The sequence below is a fragment of the Heterocephalus glaber genome, unplaced genomic scaffold (assembly GCF_053883595.1).
Source record: "Heterocephalus glaber isolate CG9 unplaced genomic scaffold, H.glaber_assembly_v1.0 deba00001465, whole genome shotgun sequence".
Lineage (NCBI taxonomy): Eukaryota > Metazoa > Chordata > Mammalia > Rodentia > Bathyergidae > Heterocephalus > Heterocephalus glaber.
The window spans coordinates 31,266,739-31,294,670 of NW_028258312.1; the positions used below are offsets into that span (position 1 = coordinate 31,266,739).

Here is a 27,932-nt window from a genome sequence, read left to right on the forward strand (position 1 = left end):
GACCAATTCCTGGCCCCCAAGTAATAAACTATCATACATTCTTTATTCTTCATTCCCTGCTCTCTGTATATTATTGTCTCACCCCCCCGCCCCCGCTGTGCCCTGTCAGGTGACCAGACACCCCCGGGCACTGTCAGGCCTCGCCCGACGGCAGACAGCATGGTGGTGTGAGGCACGCTGATGACAAAGGGCCACACAAAGGAGGCAAGGCAGTGGCCGCCACCAGACACAGCAGCCCTGGTTTACGCTTCTGTGGCAAGAATGGCGACACTGTGCTCATTCCACACAACTGCCACAGATGACGCAGCTAGACGCCCCACGGTCCCCAGGCTGTGGACAGGGTCTCAGCTCTGCTGCTCCTGCACCATCAGGGTGCACCCTCTGCCCCACACGTCCCATCCCTCCCGGGACAATCACTGTTTCCTTCCCCATCCTGTCTACGTGAATGTTCTTAGAGTTTAGATACTAAGCAAGGCCATGCATGTTGTTCTTCCTGTGCCTGGCTTACTTCACTCAGTGTAATGATGTTCTCCAGGCTCATCCAGCTGTGGCTAAAGGCCAGATCTCATTTGTTTTTAGGAATGAATAGCATTCTAGTGTGTGGTGTGTGTCCACATCTGTATCCACATGTCGGTCCACACTCATCCAGTAGGCAGTGTCCACAATTTAGCTGCTGTAACGTTTACAGGGATAGCTTCATGGGGGTGAGGGGTGAGTTCTTTTGGCTGTATGCCAGAAGAGAGACAGCTCGGTTGTGGGGGGATTAATAAAAAAAGCCGAGGATGCATGGAAGGAGAATAACAAAGTAATTAGACTTAGAAAAATACAAAATTAAAAAAAAACACATATTGGCTGTCAGAAACTGCCAATAAAACATTGAGGAGCTGTGTGTGGTGGCACATGCATGTAATCCCAGCACCTGGGAGGCTGAGGCAGGAAGATCAATGTGAGTTTGAGGCCAGCCTGGGCTACACAGTGAGTTCAAGACCAGCCTGAACTACCTAGCAAGACACTGTCTCAAAGAAAAATGAAAAGAAAGCAAGCTGATGTTTGCACAAGTCTGTGAATACACCAAAAACTGAATTAAAATCTTCAAATGAATAAAAATTATATGGCAATATTATGTAAAACAAATATCTACCATTTAATACAGAAATTTCACTTGTATGAAATTTACTCTAAAAAAGATATGCTTATATTGGAGAAATAACATTTCATACACAAACATTTACTGCAGTATTATTTATAATAGTGAAAGTGTGAAAATCTAAACGTTCACCAAAAGTAGTCACTAAATTATGGTTTATCGCTACAATGGAACATTATGCAGCCCTTAAAAAGAATAAGGTAACTCTGTGCGTACTGATACAATCTCGCTTAAGTGAAAAAACGGAAGGTGAGGAACAACAATGGAACTGTTATAGTAGGAGAAACAATAGCAAAAAAGACGCCCTCGCTGTAATCCCCGGAACCTGTCAGTGTTGCTTAGCGAAGGGAGGCTCAGGGCTGCATTCAGCTTTAAAGCTGCTAAGCGGATGGCCTGGAGACGGGCGGGCGCCCTGGGTTCCCCGCAGGCCGCATCTGCTGAGGTCGGTGAGCGGCGGGAGGAGCGGCCGGGCCCTCCCCGAGCCTTCCCGCTCCGCTCGGAGGCAGGTCACCGCGGAGCCAGGCCCGTCCTCCACCCCCCTGAGCGAGGCCTCGGGAGCCCGGGCCCCACCCCGCTGCCGCGCCGGCCTCCGCCGCCGCCCCGTCCCTGGTCGCGGAGACAGGCCGCGGTCCCGTCCCTCCTGGGGAGGCGCGGGTGGCTCAGCCCGAGCAGAGGGAGCCGGGAACTACCTTACCCCTGCCCGCCGCGGGCGCTGCCATGGTGATTAGGCCCACCGTCTGCGCAGGCGCGGGTCCCGGTGGCGTGGGAACCCGAGTCCACCGACGCCAGGCTGTGGGGTCCGGAACCCGGGGTTCTGTGCACCGAGGTGAAGCCGGACCGGAAGGAGCGGGGAAATGCGTTGCGCGCGCACGCGCCCTGGCCTCCCCGCCAGAACAGTGAGCTGTTGTTGGAAGAGGACAGAAGGCGTAAAGCGCCTTCATCGTGGAGCGCTGTGCTGGGAAAGTAGGCAGCATTGGTGTGGGGCGTATTTTCTTTTTAACTTTAGTGTCATCCTGAGAAGGCACGGGATCCTTATTACTCCACACAAGGAAGTGTCGCAGCCAAGGATGCTGAGCTAACTTCACTCCCTGTACCAGTGGTCACTCAGAAGCGCCCAGCCTGCAACTTACTTTCCGAGAGCGGGGCTGAGGGAGGACAAAGGAAGACAGCACCGACACACGCCAAACACAGAAGGGCCTCGGGAATACGAAAGAAGCCAGGCACAGAATGACCTTTACTATGTGATTCTGCTGCGCGGAATTCCAGAGGAGGCAAAGTCACAGAAGCACTGCGCTTTGGCGTTACCATTTTCGACTACTGTGGCTCTGTCACAGCTGATCACGGGAGCTGTTCTCGCCCAACCCTTCAGACTTTAACCTTTCTTTTTGGTCTTTCCAGACCTGAGTTTTATCCATCGTCAGTCCTGCCTTCACATTCTCTGGGTGTCCTCTCCATCAATTAAAGGAGTAAGAATTCATGTGTGGAAATGTGACCTTTGGTTCAATATACATAATTCACTTTTGAAATAGAGTGTAGCTGACCTTAGAATGACTTTCCCTTCAGCACTTAAAAATCAGTCTGTCTATATTTATCATCTATCTTTTGGCCTCTATTTTGTTACCAGTTTTCTGCTACCCCAATTGCAAAATTTTCTGAATTATAAGAGTGTACATTGACTCTGGTTATCTCTAATTGCTCTTTAAATATGCATACATTGATAATCAGCTTCTGCTTGTTTTGATCTTTGTCTCAGGTCTATCCTGTAGTTCAGAAAATAGTCTCCTATCAAAACAAAATTTTGTCTTTGCAATATATTCACCCTTACATGTAATTTAAGGCTAAATCGAGGAATACCACCAATATCCTAAATTGTGATTTAAAAAACCTAAAGCAATTCAGTGAATGTTTAACAGCAACTGGGTTAAAAGTTAGGGGACTTTGAAAATTTAATTTATATCTTAGTTCCCTTTAACTGCTTAAAATTTTCTAAAGCTTTAACATAAATTTACCCATTGTTGTTGCCACTTATCCAGTTAGCTGTGTTTGCTTGCACTGTTGAGTAAATCATAGAAACAGATTTGTGGAGTTCACGATGAACCTTAAACCATCACCTAGATTATGAGCAGTGCATATAGTGAGAAGCTGGTCAGGAGATTTAGTTTCTAGTTTCAGATGTAGGTAGCTTTATAAACAAATAGCCATTGTATCCTAGAACAAAGACTTCATTTTCTTGTAGGAAGTACATGGTATTAATCGATCTCTACGCTTCTTTATGACTGATTATAATCACAGACATTGAAAAATCTGCATAAGTGTTATAGCTTGTGTTTAGATGTCCCTCCAAAGCCTCATGTGGTCATAGTTGGGGCTTTTTCAGAGGTGGCTGCATCTAGAGTGTGTGATGTGACGCTGGAATTCATGGTGCAATGAACCCTAGGATCAAGAGCACTAGGATAGGGTGTGGGTGCTACCCCCCTCCCCAAGTAGCCTGGATAAAATATAAGGGATAGAAAGAACCGTGGTCGTCTCTTGTTGCTTAGTTACTGTCTGCCCACCATGAACTGTTTCTCCTCTGCAATGCCTGCCTGCCATGCTACTGTCTTGGAGCCAGGTGATTATGGATTGAAACTTCTACAAACTGTGAGCTAAATAAACCTCTCCCCCTTTAACTTTGCATATTTGGTATTTTGTTTCAGCAATGAGATAAGAGGAAAACAATAAGTAACCTTAATACAGCTTGTTTTTTGGAGATTCATAATTGCTAGAAAATTTTTTGTTAAATTCCAATTCAGTGAGTTCCTAGCTGTGTGACTTTGGGCAAATGACTCTCTGAGATTATTATCTCTTTTGTCTTAAAATGCAGTAATACAGCAGAGGTAATTTTTTTTGCTGTTCAGTCTTTGCTATTGGATAGCAACATAGCCATTCCATTTTTGTTTTAGTGTTTGCCTGGTGCTTTTCCCCATCTTTCTATATGTACCATTATAAGTGATTAAAATAATTGTATTTTATCCATTTTTTGGTCCTATTTAGACCGTTTACATTTAATGTAATTTTTTTTTTTTTTTTTTTTTTTGGTACTGGGGATCGAACTCAGGTCCTTGCGCTTGCGCAGCAGGTGGTGAAACCACTGAGCTAAATCCCCGGCCCCTTAATGTAATTTTTTGATATGGCTGGATGTAGATGTTATTTTCTCATTACTTTTTCTGTTCCTTATGTTTTTCATTCTTGTTTTCTGATTTTTTTGATTTGGAATTTTCAAAATTTTAAATATTGGTTTTAAAAATATATTTTTGGGGGCCAGGGATTCAGCTCAGTGGTTCTGCCTCCTGCCTCACAACCACAAGGTCCCTAGTTCGATCCTCGGCACCAATCCCCCCACCCCCAACAACAACAAAAAACCGCGCGCGTTCGCGCGCACACGCACGCACACACATACAGGTTTTTTTTTCTTTAAGCTATTTAACTGAAATGCCATATACCGACTTCCATTTATTTTGATACATCTTGTCCCCAAGGTGATTTAGAGGATCTTCAAGCCAATATAAATATTTCATAAATATTTGGCCATTTGGGTGTACATCTGCACAACACCTCACATCTTTCAGCAAGAAAAACACTGAAGAGTAAAGACCTGACACAATTAACTGGGTATAATGAGAATCTGCTCCAAATACTTGTTTCTCTGAGGTAAAGGCGCCAGACACCTGTTCAATTAAGAAAACCACCCTTACAACACAGGATGACTTTTTATTTTGAAGTAGGGATTAGGGCGTTCAGCCTCTAATTAGGTGCTGTGTGGCAGAGCGACATCCCCAGTTTATGCCGTGAATTCTTAGGGAATCAGTTCCAACAGCTCAGGCTCCTTCCCATTGGTTCTCACAAAGTGCGCTTCTCTGGGTGGGGCAGGCTGGCGCTCAGTTGAACCCAGGTACCTTTCTCTTTGGCTTCCTTCTTTTTCTGATCATTTTCCTTGACCCATTTCAGGAAGCTATCTCGACTCTTTGAGTGTTTAATATGCTCAATACGCACATTAATCCTCGGAAAGTCCTTAACTTGCTTGTTTACAACAATGCCAACAGCATGCTGGTTAACATTGTAGACTCTTCCAGTTTTGCCATGGTAACATTTGTGTGGCATTCCTTTTTGAACAGTACCCATTCCCTTGATGTCTACAATATCACCCTTTTTGTAGATTCGCATGTATGTGGCCAAAGGAACAACCCTATGTTTTCTAAAAGGCCTAGAGAACATATACCAGGTTCCCCTCCTCTTTCCCTTTGTGTTCGTCATTTTGGCAAATTACTGGAAGATGGTGGTTCCGGCCGAAAGGCTATATATGTATTTTTTAAAATTGTTGCTATAATTACTTACCAGTTTGGGCAATTCTCAGAATATTTTGCCAAGTGAACTACAGAAACTCAGTCACCATAGAGGTCCCTTTAATGTTCCCCTCATTAGCATGCAGTTCTCCTGTGTATTACATCTTTCAACACTGGTAATCATACCACTTTTTATTCTGGCATATATTAGTATATTCCACTCTGCCTCTTCGCCATCATTTCCTTTCCCCATGAACCTCCCTAACATTTATTTTGAAGCATCTCTCTGGTTACGCTCGTAGTTGTCTTTCTGAAAAATGTCCCACTTCACCTTCATTTCTGAATTTGCTGGTTAAAGGACTCTGGAGGGTTCTTAAAGCTTTATGTTGTTCCACTGTCTTTGGCCTCCTTGGCTTCTGATGGGAAATCTGCCAACATCCAAATCTTTGTGTGTCTCCCCACACACACATTGAAGACTGGACCCAGGGCTGTGCACATCTGGCCAAATCTCTGCTCTTGTAAAGCAGTTAGTTTCCTCTTGTTTTCAACAATCTTCATTTCTTTGTATTTGGTTTCATCAATTTGATTATCGTGTTCTGGGTGTGTTTTGTTTTTTCATTTTGGGGTCCTGTGTCAGTCAGGCTGCTTTAAATATAATTTTATGTAAATGTCTAAATTTATCTAAATTTCTGGAAGTTTTCAATTTTGTGTGTGTGTGTGTGTGTGGTACTGGACACTGAACCCAGGGCTTCGTACAGGGTAGGCAAGTGCCCGCCACGCAGCTAGGTCTCCCCTTTACTTTACGCTGAGGCAGAATCTCACCGCACTGCCCAGACTGGGCTCCGCTCACACTTCCACTGCCTTCGCCTCCTACCTGGGATTATAGCCATGCTCAGCGATTATTTCTTCAAACGTTTTTCCTTCTCATCTTTCTTTTCTCTTTTTGGCTTTGCTGAAGCAAAACATTTTTGGTACATTTTAGATGCACACAGTGAACACTCATCACAGGGAACGTGTACCTGTACAGCCTCTTGCTTTTTTCTCCCCGTTCCCTCCCTTCCCTTTGACCCCTCTTCAAAAGCCTTGTTTCCATTTTTTCTTTTCTTTTTTCTGGCCCCTTCTTTTTGAAAACTTTAAGATATGAACATTAGATATTGTGATATTCTCTCTCAGATCCCCATTGCTATGTTCATTTTTTAAAAAAATTTTTTTGGGGCCAGAGATTTAGCTCAGTTGTTCTGCCGCCTGCCTCGCAAGTGCAAGGTCCTGAGTTCGATCTCCGGTACCAACAAAACAAAACAAAACAAAACTTCTTTCTGTTATTCAGCCGAGATCTAGCTTCAAATTCACTGACTTCTTCCTCAGTCATCTTGATTCTGCTGCTGAGACTCCCTCAATAAGATGTTAAAATTTTCAGTTCAAACATTTCCGCTTGTTTCTTTGATAGCTTCTATGCAAAGGACTTTTACCTTTTCATTTATTTCAATAGTGCTAAAAAAATTACTTTTAAGTCTTTTTTCTGATAATTGAACATTCTGATAATATAACCTCTAAAGTGACTTTTGTCTTTTCCGTGGGGAGTTGTTTAGGCTTCCTGAATTCTTCTCACGTCGGGTAGTTCTGGGTCATGTCCTGGATATTCTGAGTCCTGTGAGACTCCGTGAGTAGTGCGAGACTCTAGAAGGTGCTCTTTTTTGTCCTGGGCTGCAGTCCAGGCCACCCCAGGTGACACAGCCTAGCACCCAGTGTCCAGTAGGCTTGCAGACTGCCTTCTTGCTATTGGCAGGACCATCCTCCTGGACTGTTCCAGACACCCACTCCGAGTCCTGTCTCTGTGATAGCATTCAAAACCTCTGCTGTTATTTGTTTCACATACTTACACTCCAAAAGGGAAAGAACTGTTTTATTTTTCAACCTATAAAACCGAATAAAGTCTTCTACATATAGCGTGAAAACAGACACAAATTTTTTTTATTATATAGCTACGTAAAAACAAATGGGCTATATTTTACTTTGATTTCAAAATTTAGAAAGAGTTGTAGTATAAGGCCTAAGACCAAATTAGATCACTGTAGATGGAGTAAAAGAGCCATTCTATTTCTTCACCTTTAAAAAACCTTAAATTTTAAAGTACCAATGTGAACAACATGACCTAATAAGGAGCAATGCGATAAAAAATATACACCTACAAAGAATACTCTAAAATGTGCCCCTAGACTTTAGGAATATAATTCAAATTTTTATTGAATATAGAGACTTTATTATCCTATCATGGAAGAGCCTTCCACCATTTGGCTATTTTAAGGTATAGTCACTATTCCTAAATTGTGCAGTTATACTACAAAGAAATTTCAACTACACTAAAAAATAAACACACAATATAAAGAGAACAGAGTTTGATATGCAATTGTCTTTATCTCAGAGCATTTCAATAAATTTCACAAGTTATATATTGTCATTTTACTTAGTATCTGTAACATTTTACATTGTTTATGCAGGAGCAACTTCCAGCAGACTGATCGTCTCTTCCGAACTGTGTCTTTGGGTAGGACTAGAGGTGTGACTCAGCACAGACCATATGCTGGGACGGATTAAACTTCGTGGTCTCTCCTAGCCTGATCCCGCAGATCTTGAGTTATAGCCTTGATGTGATCTAAAAGTTGAGATGTTTCATAACTATTGCTCTTATAACAAGGTTATTTAGTGTACTTTCTTTTTCTTCAGATATACAGTGTTTCTGATACAAAAAAAGCCCTATATATTCCACACAGTGATAGAAAAAGGCAACCAATAATGATTAGATTTTATATAACTTAAATGACAGGGCTGCTATGTTCCCTTTTTATTTTTTTCCTATTTGAAGTAAAAAAAGAAGCTCTGTAACAGTTTCAAATACACGGAACTTATGTTAAATAGCCTGTTATAAAAATAACCACCACATAAAGAATTTAAAATATGCAAAAGTGATTAGTTCATTAAAAATTATATTCATACAGGGTATCAATGAAAATATGCAGACTGGCCAAGAAATTTCTATACTCATTTTTTTTTTTTTTTTGGTACCGGGGATCGAACTTGGGTCCTTGCGTTTGCGAGGCAGGCGGGAGAACCACTGAGCTAAATCCCCGGCCCAAGAAATTTCTAAGGATTAACACTGAAGTAAAAAAACCTGTTTCAGGCTTCAATTATTGCTACATACTGACTACTTCAAGGTCAACTGGCCTGCTGTCAATCATTCCTATAAGTGGTAAATACACTGATACACTTTGGAAAAAAAGAGGAAAAATAATGCACTGTGATACAAAAATATTACGTATTTATAAATTATTAAAGATTTATAAAACACATTCTGAATCACATGTTGCTATAAAAACAATGTACTTAAATATAGAAGCACAAAATCCTGAAGCACCCATAATTAGTTTAAGAAAACCCATTTAATCAGGAAAAACCTATACATTTATATAATAATTTGAGAAGAAAACAGGCAAAATTCTGACTTTAATCCAAACAATCAGAATTTCTCTAATCATGGAAATAGGTCACCACTCCAATTATACAAATAAGTTATTAGCTTTATTCAAAAATTATAGGTCTAGGATATTGGAACTGGTCTGTGCCACTGAAATACATTTTAAACAGACTTCAGAAGCCAGTATTCTCGCTGGCTTTTACACAAACAGGTATTTCCTTCATAAGGTTACATGTGCAAAGAGTCTTCATTAAAATCTTTCTCGGCATAAAGAGGTATAACTAAGTACATATACTTTGGCTTAACATTGAAATATAGTAAATGCTATCAACTTTTTTTTTTTTTTGGTACCAGGTATTGAACTTAGGACCTTGTGCTTGCAAGGCAGGCAGCAGAACCACTGAGCTACATCCCTGGCCCTCAATTTCTTAAAGGTAGAAGTCTTTGTCTTTTTACTGCTTATAGTAATGTAAAGCTTCAAACATGGTGGATCCTTTACATTTAGGTATTTAAATATTGCGATAGTGATTTTAACAGGCCATTTCTGCCTCAAGAGCACAGCTTAAGTGTTCCAACATCAAGCATTTAGTGTTTGTGGCACAGCACCTTCAGTGCTGGGATAGTTCTGACCCATCAGGCTGCAGTCCATGACACGGTACGTCCTCTCACTCCACTAGATTCTCCAGGATGAAAAGTACCAATTCCATTTCCAGTGGCAAACTCGAGCTGGAGGCCGCCCCATGGATCACAGGGATCAGGGCACTGTCCAGGGCATTCAGGTAATGCTGAGGTAGCAGTTGGCCTTCAGAGCCTGCCTGAAATTCAACCTGAAAAAGGAAATCCTGATAAAACAATCTTGGAAACTTAGCAGTCCTGATTTTAAAATATTTAAAAATGTTCAGTTTAAGCATGTTAATAAAAATCACACATTATAAAGCAGGGTTTCTGCCATATCTCTCTTAACCATCTACTACACAGATATTAACAGTCCCTTGCAGGGACGTGGTAAACACTACTGCTATACTTTAATAAGCACTGGAGGGCTAAAGCTTTGAATAATTACCAGTATGGCTAAATAAAAATCTCCACAGCATTACCAACTACTTAGAGCGAGCTCAAATAAACAACCTAATGCTGAACCTCAAGCTCCTAGAAAAACAACAGCAGGACAAACCCAAGCTCGTACAAAGGAGGAAATTATAAAGATCAGAGCAGAAATCAATGCAACGGAGACTAAGAGAATGATACAGAAAAATCAACGATTCGAAGAGTTAGTTCTTCAAAAGAATAAATAAAATCGACAAACCCTTAGCTAACCTTATCAAAAAAAAGGGAAAGGCTCAAATCTATGGAAATATGAATGAAAAGGGTGAAATCACAACAGATCCAGCAGAAATCCAGAGGATCATCAATACCTGGTTTGAGAACCTGTACTCCAATAAAATGGAAAACACAGAAGAAACGGACAGATTTCTAGATACATATGAATTACCAAATTTGAATGAAGAAGGACTGGGGATTTAGTTCAGTGGTTCTGCTGCCTGCCTCACAAGCACAAAGTCCCGAGTTTGATCCCCGGTACCAAAAAAGAAGATATTAAAAATTCTCAAAACCCCTATTTCAATCAGTGAAATTGAAAACATAATTAAAAACTTACCAACAAAGAAAAGCCCAAATCCTGATGGCTTCACTGCTAAATTCTACAAGAAATTTAGGGAAGAGCTAATGCCACTACTTCTCAAACTCTTTAATGAAATTGAAAGGGAAGCAATACTCCCAAATTCATTCCTGGAAGCAAGCATTACTTTGATTCAGCAGAGAAAGACCCAACCAAAAAAGAGAACTACAGACCAATCTCCCTAATGAGCATATAGATGCAAACATCCTCAATAAGATACTGGCAAACAGAATAGAGGATCATCAAGAAAGTCATACAGCCTGACCACGTCAGATTCATCCCAGGGATGCTGGGATGGTTCAATATACATAAATCAATAAATGTAATACACTGTATTAACAGAGTCAAGAAAAAAATCATATGATCATCTCAATAGATGCAGAAAAAGCATTTGACAAAATCCAGCACCCATTTCATGATAAAAACCCTACAGAAAATTGGAATAGATGGTCTTTATCTCAACCTGGTAAAAGCTATCTATGAAAACCCAACAGCCAACATCATACTAAATGGTCAAAAACTGAAATCTTTCAAGATAAAATCAGGAACAAGACAAGGATGCCCACTATCACCACTCCTGTTCAATATAGTTCTGGAAACAATAGCCACAGCAATTAGACAAGAGAAAGAAATAAAAGGAATAAAGATAGGAAAGGAAGAAGTTAAACTGTCATTATTTGTTGATGACATGATACTCTACATAGAAAGCCCCAAGAACTCCACCAAAAGACTTCTAGACTTACTTGACAGATTCAGTAGAATAGTTGGATACAAGGTTAACACTAAAAAATTAATAGCCTTCTTGTACACAACGGACTCACTGAGAGAGAAATTGGGGAAACAATTCCTTTCACAATAGCATAAAAAAAAGAAATATCTAGGAATCAATCTAATGAAGGAAGTAAAAGACCTCTACCCTAAAAACTACAGCACTCTGAAGAAAAAGAGATTGAAGAGGATATAAGAAAATGGAAAGACATTCTTTGTTCCTGGGTAAGAAGAACCAATATAGTGAAAATGGCTATACTTCCAAAACTGCCATAGAGATTCAATGCAATCCCAATTGAAACTGTATATTTTACAGAACTAGAGAAAACAATCCAAAAATTCATTTGGAACCAGAAGAGACCTAGAATAGTAAAAGCAATTCTAGGCAACAAAGACAAGGTAGGGGCTATCACAATCCCCAACTTGGAACTATACTACAAAGCTACTGTGATAAAACAGCACGGTACTAGCAAAGAAACAGACCCAAGGATCAGTGGAATAGATTAGAAGATGCAGAAATAAATCCAGACATACTCAGGCACCTCATCTTTGACAAAGGAGCCAAACACCCTCATTGGAGGAAAGATAGCCTCTTTAATAAATGGTGCTGGAAAAACTGGATTTCAACCTGCCAAAGATTAAAACTAGACCCCTATCTTTCACCATGCACTAAACTAAAATCGAAGTGGATCAAAGATCTAAATATTAAAACAGAAATATTAAATTTGCTAGAAGATAGATTAGGTAGAACTCTTGAAGACACTGGCATAAGAAAAGACTTTTATGAATAAAACCTCAGTAGCACGGGAACTAGCATAAAGAGTCAACAACTGGGATCTCATCTTATTAAAAAGCTTCTGCATTGCAAGAGAAACCACCAACAGAGCTAAGAGACAACCTACAGTGTGGGAAAACTTTTTTACCAGCTGTTCCTCAGACAAAGAACTACTATCTAGAATATATAAAGAACTTAAAAAAAATCAGACCCCCAAATTTAAAGACCCAATCCAAAATTGGGCATCTGAAATGAACAGACACTTCTCAGACAAGGAAGTAGAAGCAGCAAATAAACATATGAAAAAATGTTCAACATCACTGGTCATTCAAGAGATGCAGATGAAAACAACAATGAGATTCCATCTTACTCCAAAAAGAATGGCTGCTATCATGAAATCAACGAATAACAAATTCTGGCAGGGCTTTGGGGAAAGAGGAACCCTGCTCCATTGTTGGTAAAGTGCAGACTGGTGCAATCACTGTGGAAATCAATATGGAGATACCTCAAAAAAGTAGGATTAGAGGTCCCATTTGACCCAGCTATTCCCCTGCTGGGTATCTTCCCAAAAGAATTAAAAGAATCATACCACAGCGATATATGCACACCCATATTCACAGCAGCACAGTGTGTAATAGCTAAATCTTGGAGACAGCCCAAATGCCCATCAACTGGAGACTGGATAAAGAAAATGTGTTTTTTTGTTTTTTTTTTAATAAAACGGAGTACTACTCAGCCAAAAGGAATGAGAACTAGAGACATTTATAGCTAAATGGATGCCCACTGAGGCCATACTCTTTGTTTGTTTGTTTTTGGTACTGGGGATGGAACTTGGGACCTTGTGCTTGTGAGGCAGGCAGTGGAACCACCGAGCTAAATCCCCGGCCCCAGGCCATACCCTTAAGTGAAATAAATAGGTCACACATATATAAATACCGAATAGTTTCTCTGGTGTGAGAAAATGAAAGTGTAAATGAGGATCAAAATGTATAACAGATAATGTGAAATAGGGGAAAAAAGGACCAAAGGGGAAGGGGAAGTGGGAGGTATCGGGGAAAGGAAAGAAGGGCAAGGAATAAATATGAGAAAAGGAACAGAAAAAAAAAACTACTTAGAAATGTTTCAAATGTGTTATTGCAATGACATTTAATATTATAATTTAATGCATCTGACTAAGAAAGAAAACTTTGACAGTGCTTACTCAAATGCCCAGTAATTATCAGGTGCTTCCCCAAAAGGGAGCAGTTAACAATGCAAGCTTCCTCTTTCCAGGAAGAAGCAACCACATCCAGGCTGGAGAAAAGTAAAGCAGCACACCAACTTCCTCCTGTTAGATGAACCGTGCTAACGAGCATCTGCTTTGAAAAACCATAATGGGTGCTGGAAACAGTTGTAAAATAAACACACCTAACAGATAGGAACGGAAAGTTGAAAGGAAAAACAGGGCCTTAACATGTAAGATGACCCTCAGTCATGGTTAAAAGAAATGCATATTAAGGTAATACTGAGGCTTCTGCCTCACCTATCAAATTGTGAAAGTTGAAACGTTTGGGCCAAGCATGAAGCTTCATGGAAGGGTGCTGGCCTAGCCTCGAGTGCCTGAGCTTGCTCTCCAGCATTGGGAAAAAAAAGCAAACCAGCAAGAAAGCAAAAGAAGACTTGAGTATGTAGTGTTTTGTGAAAAAACAAAACTTTAGATCTTTTGCATGAATATATAAATTAACATAGCCTTTACTTGGGACAATACAGCAATCTATTTAGTACACACTTGGATATGGTAATGCTGTTAGGGAGTTTTCTTATGGCTGTACTCACACTTATACAGAAGCAAAGTATCAACAACCTCAACATCAAATATGCCTTGATCTAGTGAAATCAACTATCACCCACTTATGTAATCAACTAATGTGATACTATGCAACTGTAAAAAGGACATGCACTAATAGGTAGTATCTCTATGCTGTACTGAGTTAAAGATGCATGGCAAAAATAAGACAGTGTTTAGGGGAGCAAAACAGACAGGCTCACCCGCTCCTGTCCATGGATAAAGCCCCAGAGAACACTGCAGGCTCATGTACCATGGACTGTCCAGGGGGTGGGGGGCAGCATCTGGAGCAGCTGGGGAGGGGGCAGAAAGGACTGGTCGAGTCTGGAGCGAGCACCTCAGCACTTCACTAGTGCACAGCAGGTGGTGGATACTGCTCTCTGGGGAGGCTTACCAAGACACTCCTTTCAGATGCCTCTTACACTTGAAATTTTAAATCTTGTCAGTGTAGGATCTTATTAGAACATGTCAATTTAAAAAGCAAGAGCTCCATGGAATGGGGCTTAGCCACTCGTGGCCAAATCTGGCCCCACCAGGTGAAGGGTTGTCACCACAGGATGGTCCACCTGTGGTCAGCGACTGCTCTCCCCATAGAGCAGAGCTGCACTGCTGTCACAGAAACCAGAGCCTGTGACATCTACAGTATGTGCTGCGGGGCCTTTCACAGAGCACAAGTCCCCACCTCCGCTGCAGGAGGAGCAGGGCAGCAGACATGAAGTGCAGCACACATCCCTTCCTCAAGATAAAGGCGAGAGAGATACACCCATCCAGAAGCCCTGGACAGTGTGCCTCACCACGTCTGTGTCAATGGAGACTCTGAGTCCAATCCTGTTCACCCCACTACTCTTTAGAGTCTTCAGGTGAGGGCACAAGGCGGCACTGCAAGCCATGGCGATTTCTTTCGCAAACTGATGATGAGTTGACAACACAGATAAATCCTGATCCTTTAGAAAGTAGAACACCTGAAATATATTCAATTAGAAAAGAAGTCATTATGAAGATTAAAAGCAACTATTGTCTTTTGAGACAGAGTCTCACTATGTACTGCAGGCTGGCCCTCAACTCACTGTGTACCCCAGGCTTGTGATGATCCTCCTGCCTCAGCCTCCCAAGTGCTGGGATGGCAGGTGTAGTCACCACAGCCAGCAAAAGCAACTTTTAAAATGCAGCAATTGCTGCTTTCGAATCAACATTAATAAAATTCCAATGTTAGTTCCATGAAATCACTAGCTGGGACCATTCTATGTCTACAGCCTGAATCTTTTCCATACATAAACATTTAAGGGGGCCAGGGATTTAGCTCAGTGGTTTCGCCGCCTGCTGCGCAAGCGCAAGGACCCAAGTTCGATCCCCAGTACCAAAACAAAAAACAAAACAAAACAAAACATACATAAACATTTCAAACCAAAGATTATGGATTATGGAGAATGGCTGAGCTGTTTCTGCCTAAAGCTGACTTGTAGCGATGGAAGTTCTGTTAACTTAGAAGAGTTAACATCTATATAAAGTGCACACATAGGGCCCCTATATAAAGTGAAGAGCAAACAAAGGAGTGATGTTCTGCGGTTTCCACACACCTTGCCTATACATGAAATCACAGCGATTGCACAGAAGCGACTGCCACTGCCCGCCTGATGAGGACAGGAGCCTAAGAGGCTGGGTGTCTGTGGTCCTAAAGTTGCACAGCCTCTTATTTAAAACACAACTAGGAGCCAGGGCAGTGCTGCACGGCTGTGATCCAGTCTTGAGGAGGCTGTCAGGCAGGAGGGCCAAATGTCTGAATCCAGCCTGAGCAATTTCCGGATTCTGAGAGACTCTGTCTCAAAAAATGAAAAAGATACAGGGCTGGGGATATAGCTCAGTGCAAAGACCCTGGGAGTAATCCCCAGCAGGGGGAGTAAAGATGCAAAAATAACTTTCATATGTGAACCCTGGCTATAAATTTATGTCATAAAATATCTTATTGATTCTCCAGAGCAAAGTAAAAAGATAATAGTAGTGACAGGGTAGTAGTCCAAAGATGGCAGTGTTACCAAAACCTGACTACAGCTGGCAGGCAGTGCATCACAAGGACAGCCTGAAGTGAGCCTCGCCCCTTGGGGTGGAGTTGTGTGTCGCAGAATGTGAAGGAAACAGTGCAGAACCACACTCAACGTTCTGAGGCCGAGATGCGTGGTCTCCAATGTAAAACCAAAACCCATATCCGACCCAGCATGTCTAGCGAAGTGACTTCCCTCTCTCCTACCTCAGTACACTTTACAATCTTCTCGTCTGTTTCAAAATCGGCTTCCAGTTTTATTTTTTCACTTGGAAATCCTTGTAATGAGATTCCATCCACCAAGCTGATCACACTACAGAACAAAACATAATACGATCAATGTCATCTAAGTGCTTCTGATTAAATGAATTATTAGATTTGAACAAATGAAGATGTGGAGAAAAATTCTAAATTTAAAGCAGCAACATGCTCTTGCAACTATATGCAAGATGGATATGTGGCTGATTTATCATGATTTATTGATTATATAGTAATTTTTTTCATCAGCAAATTATATCTCCTTTCTCACATGCCCAATTCAGACCTAGATTTCAAATACCTTAAAAAGTCTGCTAACAGAAAAGCTGTCTTATGAATTCAAAAGCTCTATTTTGGAATCCTTTAGTATTAGCCCCCTTCTTCCTTCTTTCTCCAGATCCCTTAGCCAGTCTTCAAAAAAGAAAGGCAATGAGTAAATGAAAAGAGGAAGGTGCAGTAGCCATCTATAAGGCCTCTAGGGTGCGTATTACTGGATCCAGTTTCTACTCACAGGAAGCCAGAGTACATCAGTATCACGCAAAGGGAACCCGTATTGCTCACGAGTACAGGGACCGCGTGACGGGAAGGTTCTCTGCCTTCCTGGGCCCTGGCAGCAGCCTGTACTGCTGCCCCTGCACCGACCACCCAGTCCCAGCCCCCAAGACAGCAGGAGGCTGGCGGGGCCACGGCTGAAGAAACACGCTGTGTGTATTAACTGGAGGGGTAGCATTTACATCCACGGCATAATCCCACATTCACTTATAAAGCAGTTATATTAAAGTAATGTTTTTATTCTTTCCCCTCTGTCAAGTCAATTATGCTCTGGTAACAGTAACTCTTACCCTTTGTTTCCTTTTTCTTCAGCATCTACCCAGCAGATATCCACGTACTCTCTCAGGTCTATCGCGTCCACTCTTCCACAGGTAATTTTAAAGTCCTTCTGCTCTCGCAGAGCTTGCCTCAAGCCATCCATGGTCTCTGGCGTTATCTGTACCATTAAGCCGTCTAGGAAGAAGAGTTACACTTCACATTTATTGGCCAAAAAGAGTCTATGCCTAAGGTGTAAAGTTCACTAACAAGATATGGTCAGTGTAAGGTAAATTTTACACTTCATCTTAGCCAAAAGGCTGAGAAGGGAGAGGGTAAGTAAGTTTTAAATCCTTTGTTCATCATCCTAACAAATGTTTCCCACTAGGAAAGTAAGAAAAATATTTCACTATGTTAAGGATTCTTTTTTGAACGTTGAATGAAAACAAAGTTTACACTTCTAGGTTAGATGAAATCACTACCCAAGAGCATATCAAAAAATTACACACCATGATTAAGTGGGATTTATTTCAGGGATATAAAGGTGGTTCAACATATGCAAATCAATAAACAATGAATCACATCAAGAGAACGAAGGACAAAAGCCGCTAGTCATCTCAACAGACACAGAGAAACCATTTAGTAAAATTCAACATCCTTTCATGATAAAACTGTCAATAAACTAGGCAGAGAAGGAATGAACCGCAACACAACATAGCCACCTATGACAGGCCCACACCTAACATGACCCTGAGAGAGGCAGAGCTGTCACTGCCACTGAGTCCACCTTTGTCACTTTTAATGTGGTGCTACAAGTCTTAGCCAGAGCATTGATAAAAAGAAAGAAAGGGCATCCAAATGGAAAAGAGAAAGTCAAACTATCCCTAGTTCCAGATGATATGGTTTTATATAGACAGAAATATTAAGAACTTACCAAAAACTGTCAGAATTGATTAACAAATTCAGTAAGGCTGCAGAATATAAAAGTCAACACACAAAGGTCAATAGCATTTTTATACAAGCTTGCTGAGAAAAATCAAGGAAGCAGTTCCGTTCACAATGGCAACAGCAACAAAAAGAATCAAGTGAGATGAATGATTTTTATCATTCAAGGAGGTGAATGATTTTTATAATGAAGAATACAAAACACTGGTAAAAGACATTGACGAGGACACAGAAAAATGAAAACACAGCCATGTTCATGAAGTTATTATTATTATTGCAATACTTGGGGCCTGATCCCAAGGCCTCATGCTCTCCCACTGAGAAACATCCCCAGAAAATTATAGGAATTAGTATTGTTAATATGATCCTATTACTCAAATCAATTTAAAAATTAAATGAAATCTTCCTCAAAATATAAATGACATTCTTCACAGAAACAGAAACGTCCTAAAATTTCTATGAAACTACTCTGAATAGCCAAAGAAATCTTGAGCAAAAACAAGGCTGAAAGTATCACAATATCTGATCTTAATACACACTACAATGCTACAGTAACCCAAACAGCATAGTACTGGCATAAAACAAATGCCAATGAACAGAACAGAAAATTCAGAAATAAATCTACCCATCCATAGCTGTATGATCTTCAACAAAGGTGCCAAGTGTCAGGCCTGACCTAAACGAGTCCTTCACAAACAAACAGGACAAAGCAAACGCAGCTTTCCGCTAACGACAGGCTGTTTCTCAGTAAACAAAAGACAACCTCCCTGGTCCCAAAAAGTCCAGTGAGTGTCTACATACCTGTGCAGGCTGTCCTTGGACTCAATCATAAACATCTTACCCCAGATTCCTTAGCCCCTTCCACACCTAGAAGGCCCAATTCCTCTCCTGATGTCAGCCCACCCACTCACAGATGATATCTCTCCCAGCTAGCTGCTGCCATTTCTCTCTTCTCATCAGCCTTCCACATGAGAATGTAATAAACTTGGCTTTTCTCACCTAGCTGCTCGACTCTATCCCTGATTTTAGTCTCTGTTCACTGAAATCAACTTTTGTTTCAAAAGCCTATTTAAATGAGTGGTTTCACATGTGACATCTTACAACACCAAAAACATACACTGGAGAGAGGACCATCTCTTCAATAAATGGTGCAGGGAAGACTGGATATCCATATACAAAAGAATAAAGCTAGATTCCTGTCACCATGTACAAAACTCTATTCAAAATGGATCAAATACTACATGTAAAACCTGAAATGATTAAACTACCAGAAGAAAACAGTAGAAACTCTTCAAAATTTCTGCATAGGTATTGATTTTTTGGGATATGAACCAAAAGCACAAGTAACAAAAGGAAAACTAAGCAAATGTGTATCAAACTAAGATGCTCCAGTACTGCAAGGGAAACAGTCCACAGAGTAGAGACAACGTGTAGAACGGGAGAAGATACTCGCAAACCACACATCCACCAAGGGGTTACTATCCAGAACACCCAAAGGACTGAAACCTCAACAATGAAAAAACCAATCAACAAATGGGCAAATGATCTGAGTGTCTCAAAAAACATGCTACACATACACAAACGGCCATCAAATGTACAAAAAAATGTCCAAAATCACTACTCATCAAAGAAATGCAAATCAAACCATCTTGAAATATTATCTCACCCCACAGTGGTTATAATAAAAAAGACAAAAAATAAAAAGCAAAAAAGTTAAAAAGCTGGCAAAGATGTGTCTCTTTCACACTGCTGGCAGGAAGTTATGAAGGCAGAGTAGGGAAGTTCCTCAACATTAACTACTGTGGGGCATATCTGCCAACGAAGTGAAATAGCTGCATCAGAGACGCCCACATGCCCACATTTACACAGCGGCATTCCTAAGAGCCAAGACAGGAAGTCACCTGGGGTAGCCACCAACAGATGAATGGATAAGGAGGAAGAATGAAATCCTGCCACCTGCAGCACGTGGGCGGGACTGGAGGGGACTGTGTTGAGTGAGAAGCCAGGCACAGAAAGACAGACACCAGTGGTTCTCGATCTTACAATCTTACGTGGAAACTGAAACGCTGCCTTCACAGAAGCAGAGCATAGAAGGGTAATACTAGCAATTAGAAAGGGTAGCAAGGTGGAGTGCAGGGGTGGGCTTTCGCGGTGGGCCCTTCCACGTCTGGGGCGTGAGTGGCAGCTGTGTCTCCGGGGTCCCTGTCCCCTGCATGAGCCGGCGCCCCCCTGGAGGACACCCACGCTGACATGGAACTGTTGATATTTAGAGATGTGGTCATCGATTTCTCTCTGGAAGACTGGGAATGTCTAGCCAATGTTCAGCGAACTGTGTATAGGGATGTGATGTTAGAGGACTACAGGAACATTTTCTCCCTGGGTCTAGGGCCTCTAAGCCACATCTGATCACCTGTCTGGAGCAAAGCGAAGTGCCTGGAATGTGGAGACACAAGGGACAGCAGCCGCACATCCAGGTGTCACGAAGTCTCATTCAAAATATACTGAACACCAGAGAATTTATGCTGGAAAGAAAATCCACAAGCGTAAAGAGTGTGGCAAAGCCTTTAGTAAGCGCTCCAACCTTAGTAAACGCCATCGAGTTCACACTGGTGAGAAACCCTACCAGCGTAAAGAACGCGACAAGACCTTTGATGGACCCTGCAAGTTTGCTCAGCACCAGAGAGTTCGTAGTGATGAGAAACCCTGCAGACGTGAACAGTGTGGCAAAGCCTTCGAACAGTGCCTCTGATTCATTCATCACCTGAGAGTTCACACTGGTGAGAAAGCCTACAGATGTGAGGAATGTGGCAAAGCCTTTGGCCGAAGCTCCAGACCAATCCAGCACCAGAGAATTCACCCTAGAGAGACCCTCACAAGTGTGGAGACTGTGGCTCAGCCTTTAGTCAGTACTTGCAGAACACACAGCACAGAGAACCCTACCAATGTAATGAATGTGGAAAAGCCTTTAACGGGGCTCACACCTTACTGAATACCAGATAGTTCGTATGAGAGAGAAACCCTACAAATGTAAGAAATAAGGCAAAGCTTTTTCCATAATTCAAATTTTAGACATCACAGAATTCTTAATACAGTACATAAAAGTCCCACCCATAAAAAGAATGTGGCAAAGACTAATCAGATTTTACACCTTACTCAGTCAGGCAGTTGATATAGAAGTGAAACCATACAAATGCAAATAAAGCAAAGTATTTAATATTTGGCCCTTAGTCAACATCAGAGAATTCACATTGGATAGAAACCTTTTATCTGTAGTGACTGAGAAGACACTTATCAAAAATATAAACTGAACAGTTTAATATTTATATTAGAAAAAACATGCAAATGTAGAATAGCAAAGCTTTTATTCATACATATGACCATAATGCAAGAGGATTACTGGAGAGAAATCACACAAATATGAAAAGCAGGGCACAGACTAACTTGTTTAAAATTTATTGGATAGTTTTAATTGGTGTGGTAGAAAAAGTAACCCTCACAGATGGTAAATGGCATAATCACTCACCTCTGAAGGGACAAAAATTTATTACAAATCCATGTTCACTAGCCTGTTTTCAAAATTGGATAAAGAACAATTCTCATGTAGATCATTGCATCAGAAGAACAGCACTGTTTCCTGACAGTTTAAATTCTTTTTTCTTAGAGAACATACATTGGCTTTTGAAATACTTCATTGAGATTATGTGTAAACTTTACTCTATTTTTTAAAATTTTTATTTGTACTTTAAAAAAAATTTTTATTTATTTTCCAGTACCAGGGATCAAACTCAGGACCTTGCAGTTGCCAGGTAGGTGAGGTGCCACTGAGCTACATCCCTGGCCCTATTGTTCACTTTTTGAGACAGGCTCTCACTATGTAAATTCAGGCCTTGAACTCACTGGGCAGCCCAGGCTGGCCTTGAACTCTTGGCGATGCTCCCGCCTCAGCCTCCAGAGTGTTGAGATTATAGGCATGTCCCACCATGCCTGGCACTTTACTCTTTTAATAAGTTAAAGTTAAAGGTTTTTAGTATGTGAAAACTGCAGTATTGAATGACGTGTTATTCTACAGAAAGCAAAATATTTTATCCTACTCAAGGTTGCAAATGACAGTATGAGCATACTATTGGATAAACAGCATAATGACATTTCTAGTAATTCTTTTCAGAATATTATTAAACTAGTAATTTGGAGAACAATATTCTCATAGTTCATATATCCAATAATTTTTGTCACTAATGGGAAATTATGATGGTTTTAGAAGTATAATAATAACCTCCAGCTTTCTAAATCCTGAATTGCTGACTATACAAATTGTCCTATAAATGTTTTCCGTATGTCACCACGTTAGGCCTACAAAGCATGCACAGACTTGGGTATTCATTTGCATTAATTCAGATATACAAATATCACAATTCAGTGACTTTAGGCATAAGAGAACTGTATCATGTATATGTGAATTTCTGTATATATTGAGAAGAAAAGGGAAATACTGAAAAGCAAGATGTATCAACAAAGTTGATACTTTATCGGCAAACTAGAAACTTCAGATATTCTGAATAAAACACTTTCGTCTACACTGAACTCATTTCTCCAGAATATCATGGTTCCTGTTTTAAAATCTTTCCACGCCAACTTTATCTTTTTTTTAAGCTTGCCTGTCACTCATGCAAGACTTACTGTGGCTTGCTTCACCAAAGTTTATGAAGTATTATATATCTCCCCTGTGCTGGGACTTTAACAATGGTTTTTATCATATTTAATGGTGTTCAGAAATTAATTTGAAAGTATAATTCCACAGTGACCACATTAAGATATATTTCTTCAATTGGTATATTTTATTATTTCCTTCTATATGGGATATGACTTTTGAGACTTTTATTAGTGCATGATAATATTTCATGATGATGGGAATTATTTTGGGAAGTTGATACACACAATTAACATATCTTAATCAATTTTCTTCCCATTACCTACTCTCCTTTTCTTCCTCTCCCATTTTTTCTCTTTCTTATCTCCAAAAGTCTGCCTTCTACTTTTCTGTTTTCTCTTCTTTTTATTATGTATTTTTTTTCTTTTTATTATGTATTAATTTATGTATTTTGGGAGTTTATCCTATGAGGGGAAATATATATTTACATTTCTGAGTCTGGCTGATTTCACTTTTGATGATTTCTATTTTCATAGAAATCATATGATTTCATTTTTTGACTGAATATTCTCTTTATCTTTCTCTCTCTATATATATAGTCTCACAACTTTTATTAATACATTTGTTGGTGACTAGGTAGCTCAGGTATGGTAAATGCTACTGCTACAAATGTGTATGCAATTATTGTATGCATGCTGTGTTTAAGCAGGAGTGGGACAGATTGCTCAACTGGTATTTCTTGTTCAGCCTTTTAATAAATCTCCATAATGTCAAAAAAAAAAAGAAAGAAAGGGTAGCAAGGATAGAGAGAGGTCGGGTAATGCGTACCAAAGTATGATCACATAGGGAGGAAGAGCTTCCAATGTTCTACACACAGAGAAGTGACTACAGCTCACAGGAATGTATTATATACTTTATAAAGAACAAAAAGAGAGGAATTCTGAGTTTCCCAACAGAAAGAAACGATAAACATTTAGGAGATGGAAATGCTAATTAACCCGATTTGATCACTACACATCTGATACATGTATCAAATTATCATACAATCCTGTACATAAATACGTACAATGATCAATTATTGATCAATTAATTACACATCACTTAAACCCAGCAAATGCTGTGAAAGGTCCCTCCGTGCCCCACACATGACAGGATGCTCCACCCTGCAGTGGACAGGCAGATGCTGATCACAACAATTGTATGCAGAAATACTTACAGGTTAACACAAATTACGCAGTGTGACAGTATCATGTGTGGAGACTGTGTGGACCAATAAGAGATCTTACACACTGATGATGATGTACATTGGTACAATCATTTTGGAAAACAATTTAGCAACATCTTCTAAAATTAAACATTTGCGAATGTATTAGCTCAGAAATTCCACTACTAAACATATATTCCAAGGAAACTTTTAGACATGGGTCCAGTGTCCACACACAGGTAAGACGACCACTAGGCAAAATCAAGAAACAATCTGGAAGTTCGTGATCAGGAGATGAATACACTGTCATACATTCACAAAATACTTAACAGCACTGAAAATGAACAAGCTATAGTTGAAGGCAACAATATACATACATTTTAAAGATAAAAATAATGTATGAAAATACTAATTTAATGACAATGTGATGAATTGTATCATTTTTATAAATCTCCTAAATAAGTGTAATTAAGTTATATATTGCATAAACATATCAATACACAGATAAAAAGTCAGCAAGAGAGTGAGAAGCACAGTGTTCAGACAGCAGCTGACTCCTGGGCAGAGGAGGAAGGAGGTTAAGCAGACCTGAGACTAGCTATTGGGCTGGGTGATGATTTCACACAAATTTGCGCTGCTCTTCATATATTCTTTCGTGAGCATAAGGCAGATTTTTAAGGTAATGGAAAACAACTTCGCATTAAGGAATCTTAAAGATGAAGCTCATACCTTCAACTATGCTGGACTTGGCAAGAAATCCCGAAGATGACTTCAGAGCTCCACTGAACACCACAAAACTAGCACCTGTCACTAAGAATAAAATACGACAGTTATTTGTTTTCACCTGCTCATTTTGTTTTACACGGTAGTAGTTAAATTCAGAATGTGGAACATGTGCATTTATGTACCCAATATATAACACATCAGAAATCCAAATCAAATAAAGATAAAACACTACATAAAAGTAATTCAACATTAATATCTAGTAAGTGATGAGCTATTACACGTTTTAAATGTTTGTGCTGAGTTAGCGTGGGTGTGGGATACTGCTGCGGGTGAGAGCCTGCATTACAACAATCTATGTGGAGCCTTGACTTGACAACTATACACTAAAATCACACCTAAACACAATCTTTGACACACACACCAACAGGACTTCCAGGAACCCACTCCACAGGCAGGTTCAATGGTGCCCAAAATGGCGCATGGACAAGGTTATTCACAGAGGCACTGTTATAAACAGCTGAGGAGCAACAGGCAACAGTTACATGATACACATAGAAAACAGAGAGCTCTGTGGGATGGGGAAGCTCTTCACCAACACTGAATCATCTGTAGGAAGTGTCTCAACAGAAAAACAGGCACAATGGATCAAATCCGCCCTGTCTACTGAGGTGCCGGGCGTGGGGGTACACGCCTGTAATTCCCTTAAGCAGGTGGCTGAGGCAGGACTGCCTTGAGTTCAAGGCTAGCCTGGAATACATAGCAAGACCCGGCCTCAAAAAACAACCCCCCCCCCATAAAAAACTAAAGGGAAAGAAAGAGCTGAGGCCTGCCCACTGCCTGCAGGAGAGGAGGCGGCGGGGCGGGGCGAGGGAAGAGAGGAGGTCTTTTTCCTGCCGCAAACACATCAAACCTTTTGAATCTTATCGTGCAGTGAGCATTAAATACTAACAAGTTGTTAAACTTTAATGATGAAAAAGGCACAATACAAAAGTGTAACTAGCTAGCATAAAATGGCCTAACAGAGATGTGCAGGAATAGTCAGACGCCAGCAGCGCCTTCTCTAAGCCTGCCGCCAAGCCACGGTGCTGCCCTCGCCCCAGCCGCCCCCTCCTGGGGCATTCTCATCTCCCCAGCCACTCAGATGGACCCACAGGCATCCTGCTTCCCGTCTGCTCCCTGCTCCCCACACCACGCCCGACAGAACTGCTCCCAGACTCTGGCCCCACGCACCCACGCACCCACACGAGGCCACCCTGAGGACGAAGCCGGCAAGCCCGTGCCCAGGGCAGCCAGAGGGCGCAGCATTCTGAGAAGCAGCCTTCTTGGTCCACCTGAGATGCCCTGGCCAGGAGTTCCAGGCGGCAACCCGCGCACACCTCGCCTGTCCGGCCCTGGGGTGCTCACCTCTGCGTGCGTGGCCCGGCGCGCTGCTGGCCTGTGTGTGGTAGGTGCCAGCGCGCTGCACGCAGACCAGATGGGAGTCCGCGTCCGCGCTGAAGCTGGCTCCGATGCTGATGACGTGCTCGTTGGAGGAGTTCAGCACTTTCATCACCTGGAAACCACAACAGTCAGCCGGGTAGGAAAGCATCCTTTCCACCTACTCTGAGAATCAAATTCAGCACCAGCTCCATAATCACAGTGACCCCTCGAGATACGACCGGCCTGACATGACCTTGGATTACGACCGGAATTTTAACTTATGGCCCGAGTCTTGAGTTACGATCCACATGCTGGCTGCTTGTGCTTCCAGATGGTCTCAGATACAGATGTAACCCTTACAGAGTTCTGGAAGGAACATGACAGCATTCTTTCCTGTGTGGGGTTCACTGAGAAATCCTGGGCCAAAGTCTCTCTAAGGACACTGAGAGCTGCCTGTATATGGGAGAGAGACTTTGAAGGCTGTGTAGAGGAGCCTAAACCTTCAATGACCAACTCGAGTTACAACCAGCCCTCGTAAATGAATTGAGTTCTTAAGTCAAGGGTCCAATGTATCAGGCTTTGGTCTTGACAACTCCCTGTGAGTATGATGGAAATCAGTGTTTTAAAATAAAACTACCTCAGGCTGGGGATTTAGCTCAGCGGTTCTGCCACCTACCTTGCAAGCACAAGGTTCCAAGTTCGATCCCCGGTACCAAAAAAAAAAACCTAAAATGAAACTACCTTAATTAGCAGATTAAACAATAAGGAAAAAAGATTTTTAAAACAGGATTAAACAAATTCTTTATTATTAAACAAATTCTAAAATTTCAATTATTTGTATACTTAATTCAAAACAAAAAATGCAATTTGACAAAGTCTAAGGAACTCTGTAGAATATCAGATATTTAATATTTAATATTGAATTTAATATTTTAATATTCAATGCTGAATATCAAGTATTTAATATTTGAATAACATAATTATACTTACATCACTGTATTTTTTCCGAGGTATTTTTATACAGCTTTTCCCCATTTCCATATGAATCAACAGCTGATCTATATTATGCAAGGTATACTGGTAATTTCGAAGATCCTAGATAAATAATCACAGTCCATGAACTTTACAGTACTATCCATAAATATTCACTATCTGTCTGTTTAAGGCATTGGACACGTGGCTCTCAAAACGCCACCCAGAGAGCTGGCCCCACGTGAACGCCTTACCCTCCCAGCTATTTCCTGACAGAAAAAAGGAGCAGCACGCTCAGGAAGTGCTCCGCAGTCTCAGGGTCGCCCCTTGCTAGCCACAGACCTTCCGGGACAGACTGGGCCTTTGCCATAGCCTTCCTACGAGTCCTGAGGCCCTGTGCTGAGGCTTGGTCCCAGCCTGCGGCACTGTGGAGGTCATGGAACCTTGGGGCTGGTGGAAGGAGCTAAGGGTTTGGGGGTGTCCGTGAAGGGGACACCAGACTCCCACCACTGCTCCCTGCTTCTCTGTGCCTCCCGGGGACTGAAAGGCAAACAGGCCTCCCCTGCCTCGCCTTCCTGCCACGATGGACAGGGACCACGGCCTGAGCAGCAGGGCCACGCAACCATGGTCTGAAAGCCCTGCACCCATGAGCCACAGCTCAGCTTCCCTCCTTCCAAGCTGATCACCTTGGGCATTCTGTCACAGTAACAGGAAGCTGATGGGCAGTGTTCAAACCATGGGGTTTTTAACATGGGTTAAAAAAGGCACTCATTAAATTCCTTCCATAGTAACAGATAAACAGGCAATTACACAGGTTACGGGGAAGGGAACCTCCCCTAATCCAACCTGCAATCACAAGTGAGGAAACTAAAACATAATTTGTTCAGTCATAAAACTGACTTAAATAACATTCTTACTAATTTCAGAG

General features: G+C 41.3%; 2 protein-coding genes across 14 annotated transcripts in view; both read right to left on the reverse strand.

Annotated features, from left to right (window-relative positions):
- Positions 1-1,999, reverse strand: part of Fam151b (family with sequence similarity 151 member B) — a 65,515-nt gene extending 63,516 nt beyond the window's left edge. For 11 of the 12 annotated variants that reach the window (XR_015438903.1, XR_015438902.1, XR_015438901.1 and 8 more), the window contains exon 1: positions 1,842-1,999. Coding sequence is in view for 7 of the 12 variants with exons in the window: in XM_087180765.1 (XP_087036891.1) it covers positions 1,842-1,866 (25 nt within the window). In the remaining 5 variants the exon portion in view is untranslated. Of the gene's footprint in view, positions 1-508; positions 1,062-1,841 lie in introns of those variants that run through there. The other variant, XM_021255706.2, reaches the window with a different exon arrangement.
- Positions 2,000-7,864: 5,865 nt separating this feature from the next.
- Positions 7,865-27,932, reverse strand: part of Zfyve16 (zinc finger FYVE-type containing 16) — a 44,241-nt gene continuing 24,173 nt past the window's right edge. For both annotated transcript variants that reach the window (XM_004841600.3, XM_004841602.4), the window contains 7 exons: positions 27,023-27,127; positions 26,018-26,165; positions 24,617-24,697; positions 17,126-17,288; positions 16,233-16,338; positions 14,782-14,949; positions 7,865-9,768 (listed from right to left, as the gene is read on the reverse strand). In XM_004841600.3, the coding sequence (XP_004841657.2) occupies positions 9,607-9,768; positions 14,782-14,949; positions 16,233-16,338; positions 17,126-17,288; positions 24,617-24,697; positions 26,018-26,165; positions 27,023-27,127 (933 nt within the window). In that variant the 3' untranslated portion in view covers positions 7,865-9,606. The remainder of the gene's footprint in view (positions 9,769-14,781; positions 14,950-16,232; positions 16,339-17,125; positions 17,289-24,616; positions 24,698-26,017; positions 26,166-27,022; positions 27,128-27,932) is intronic.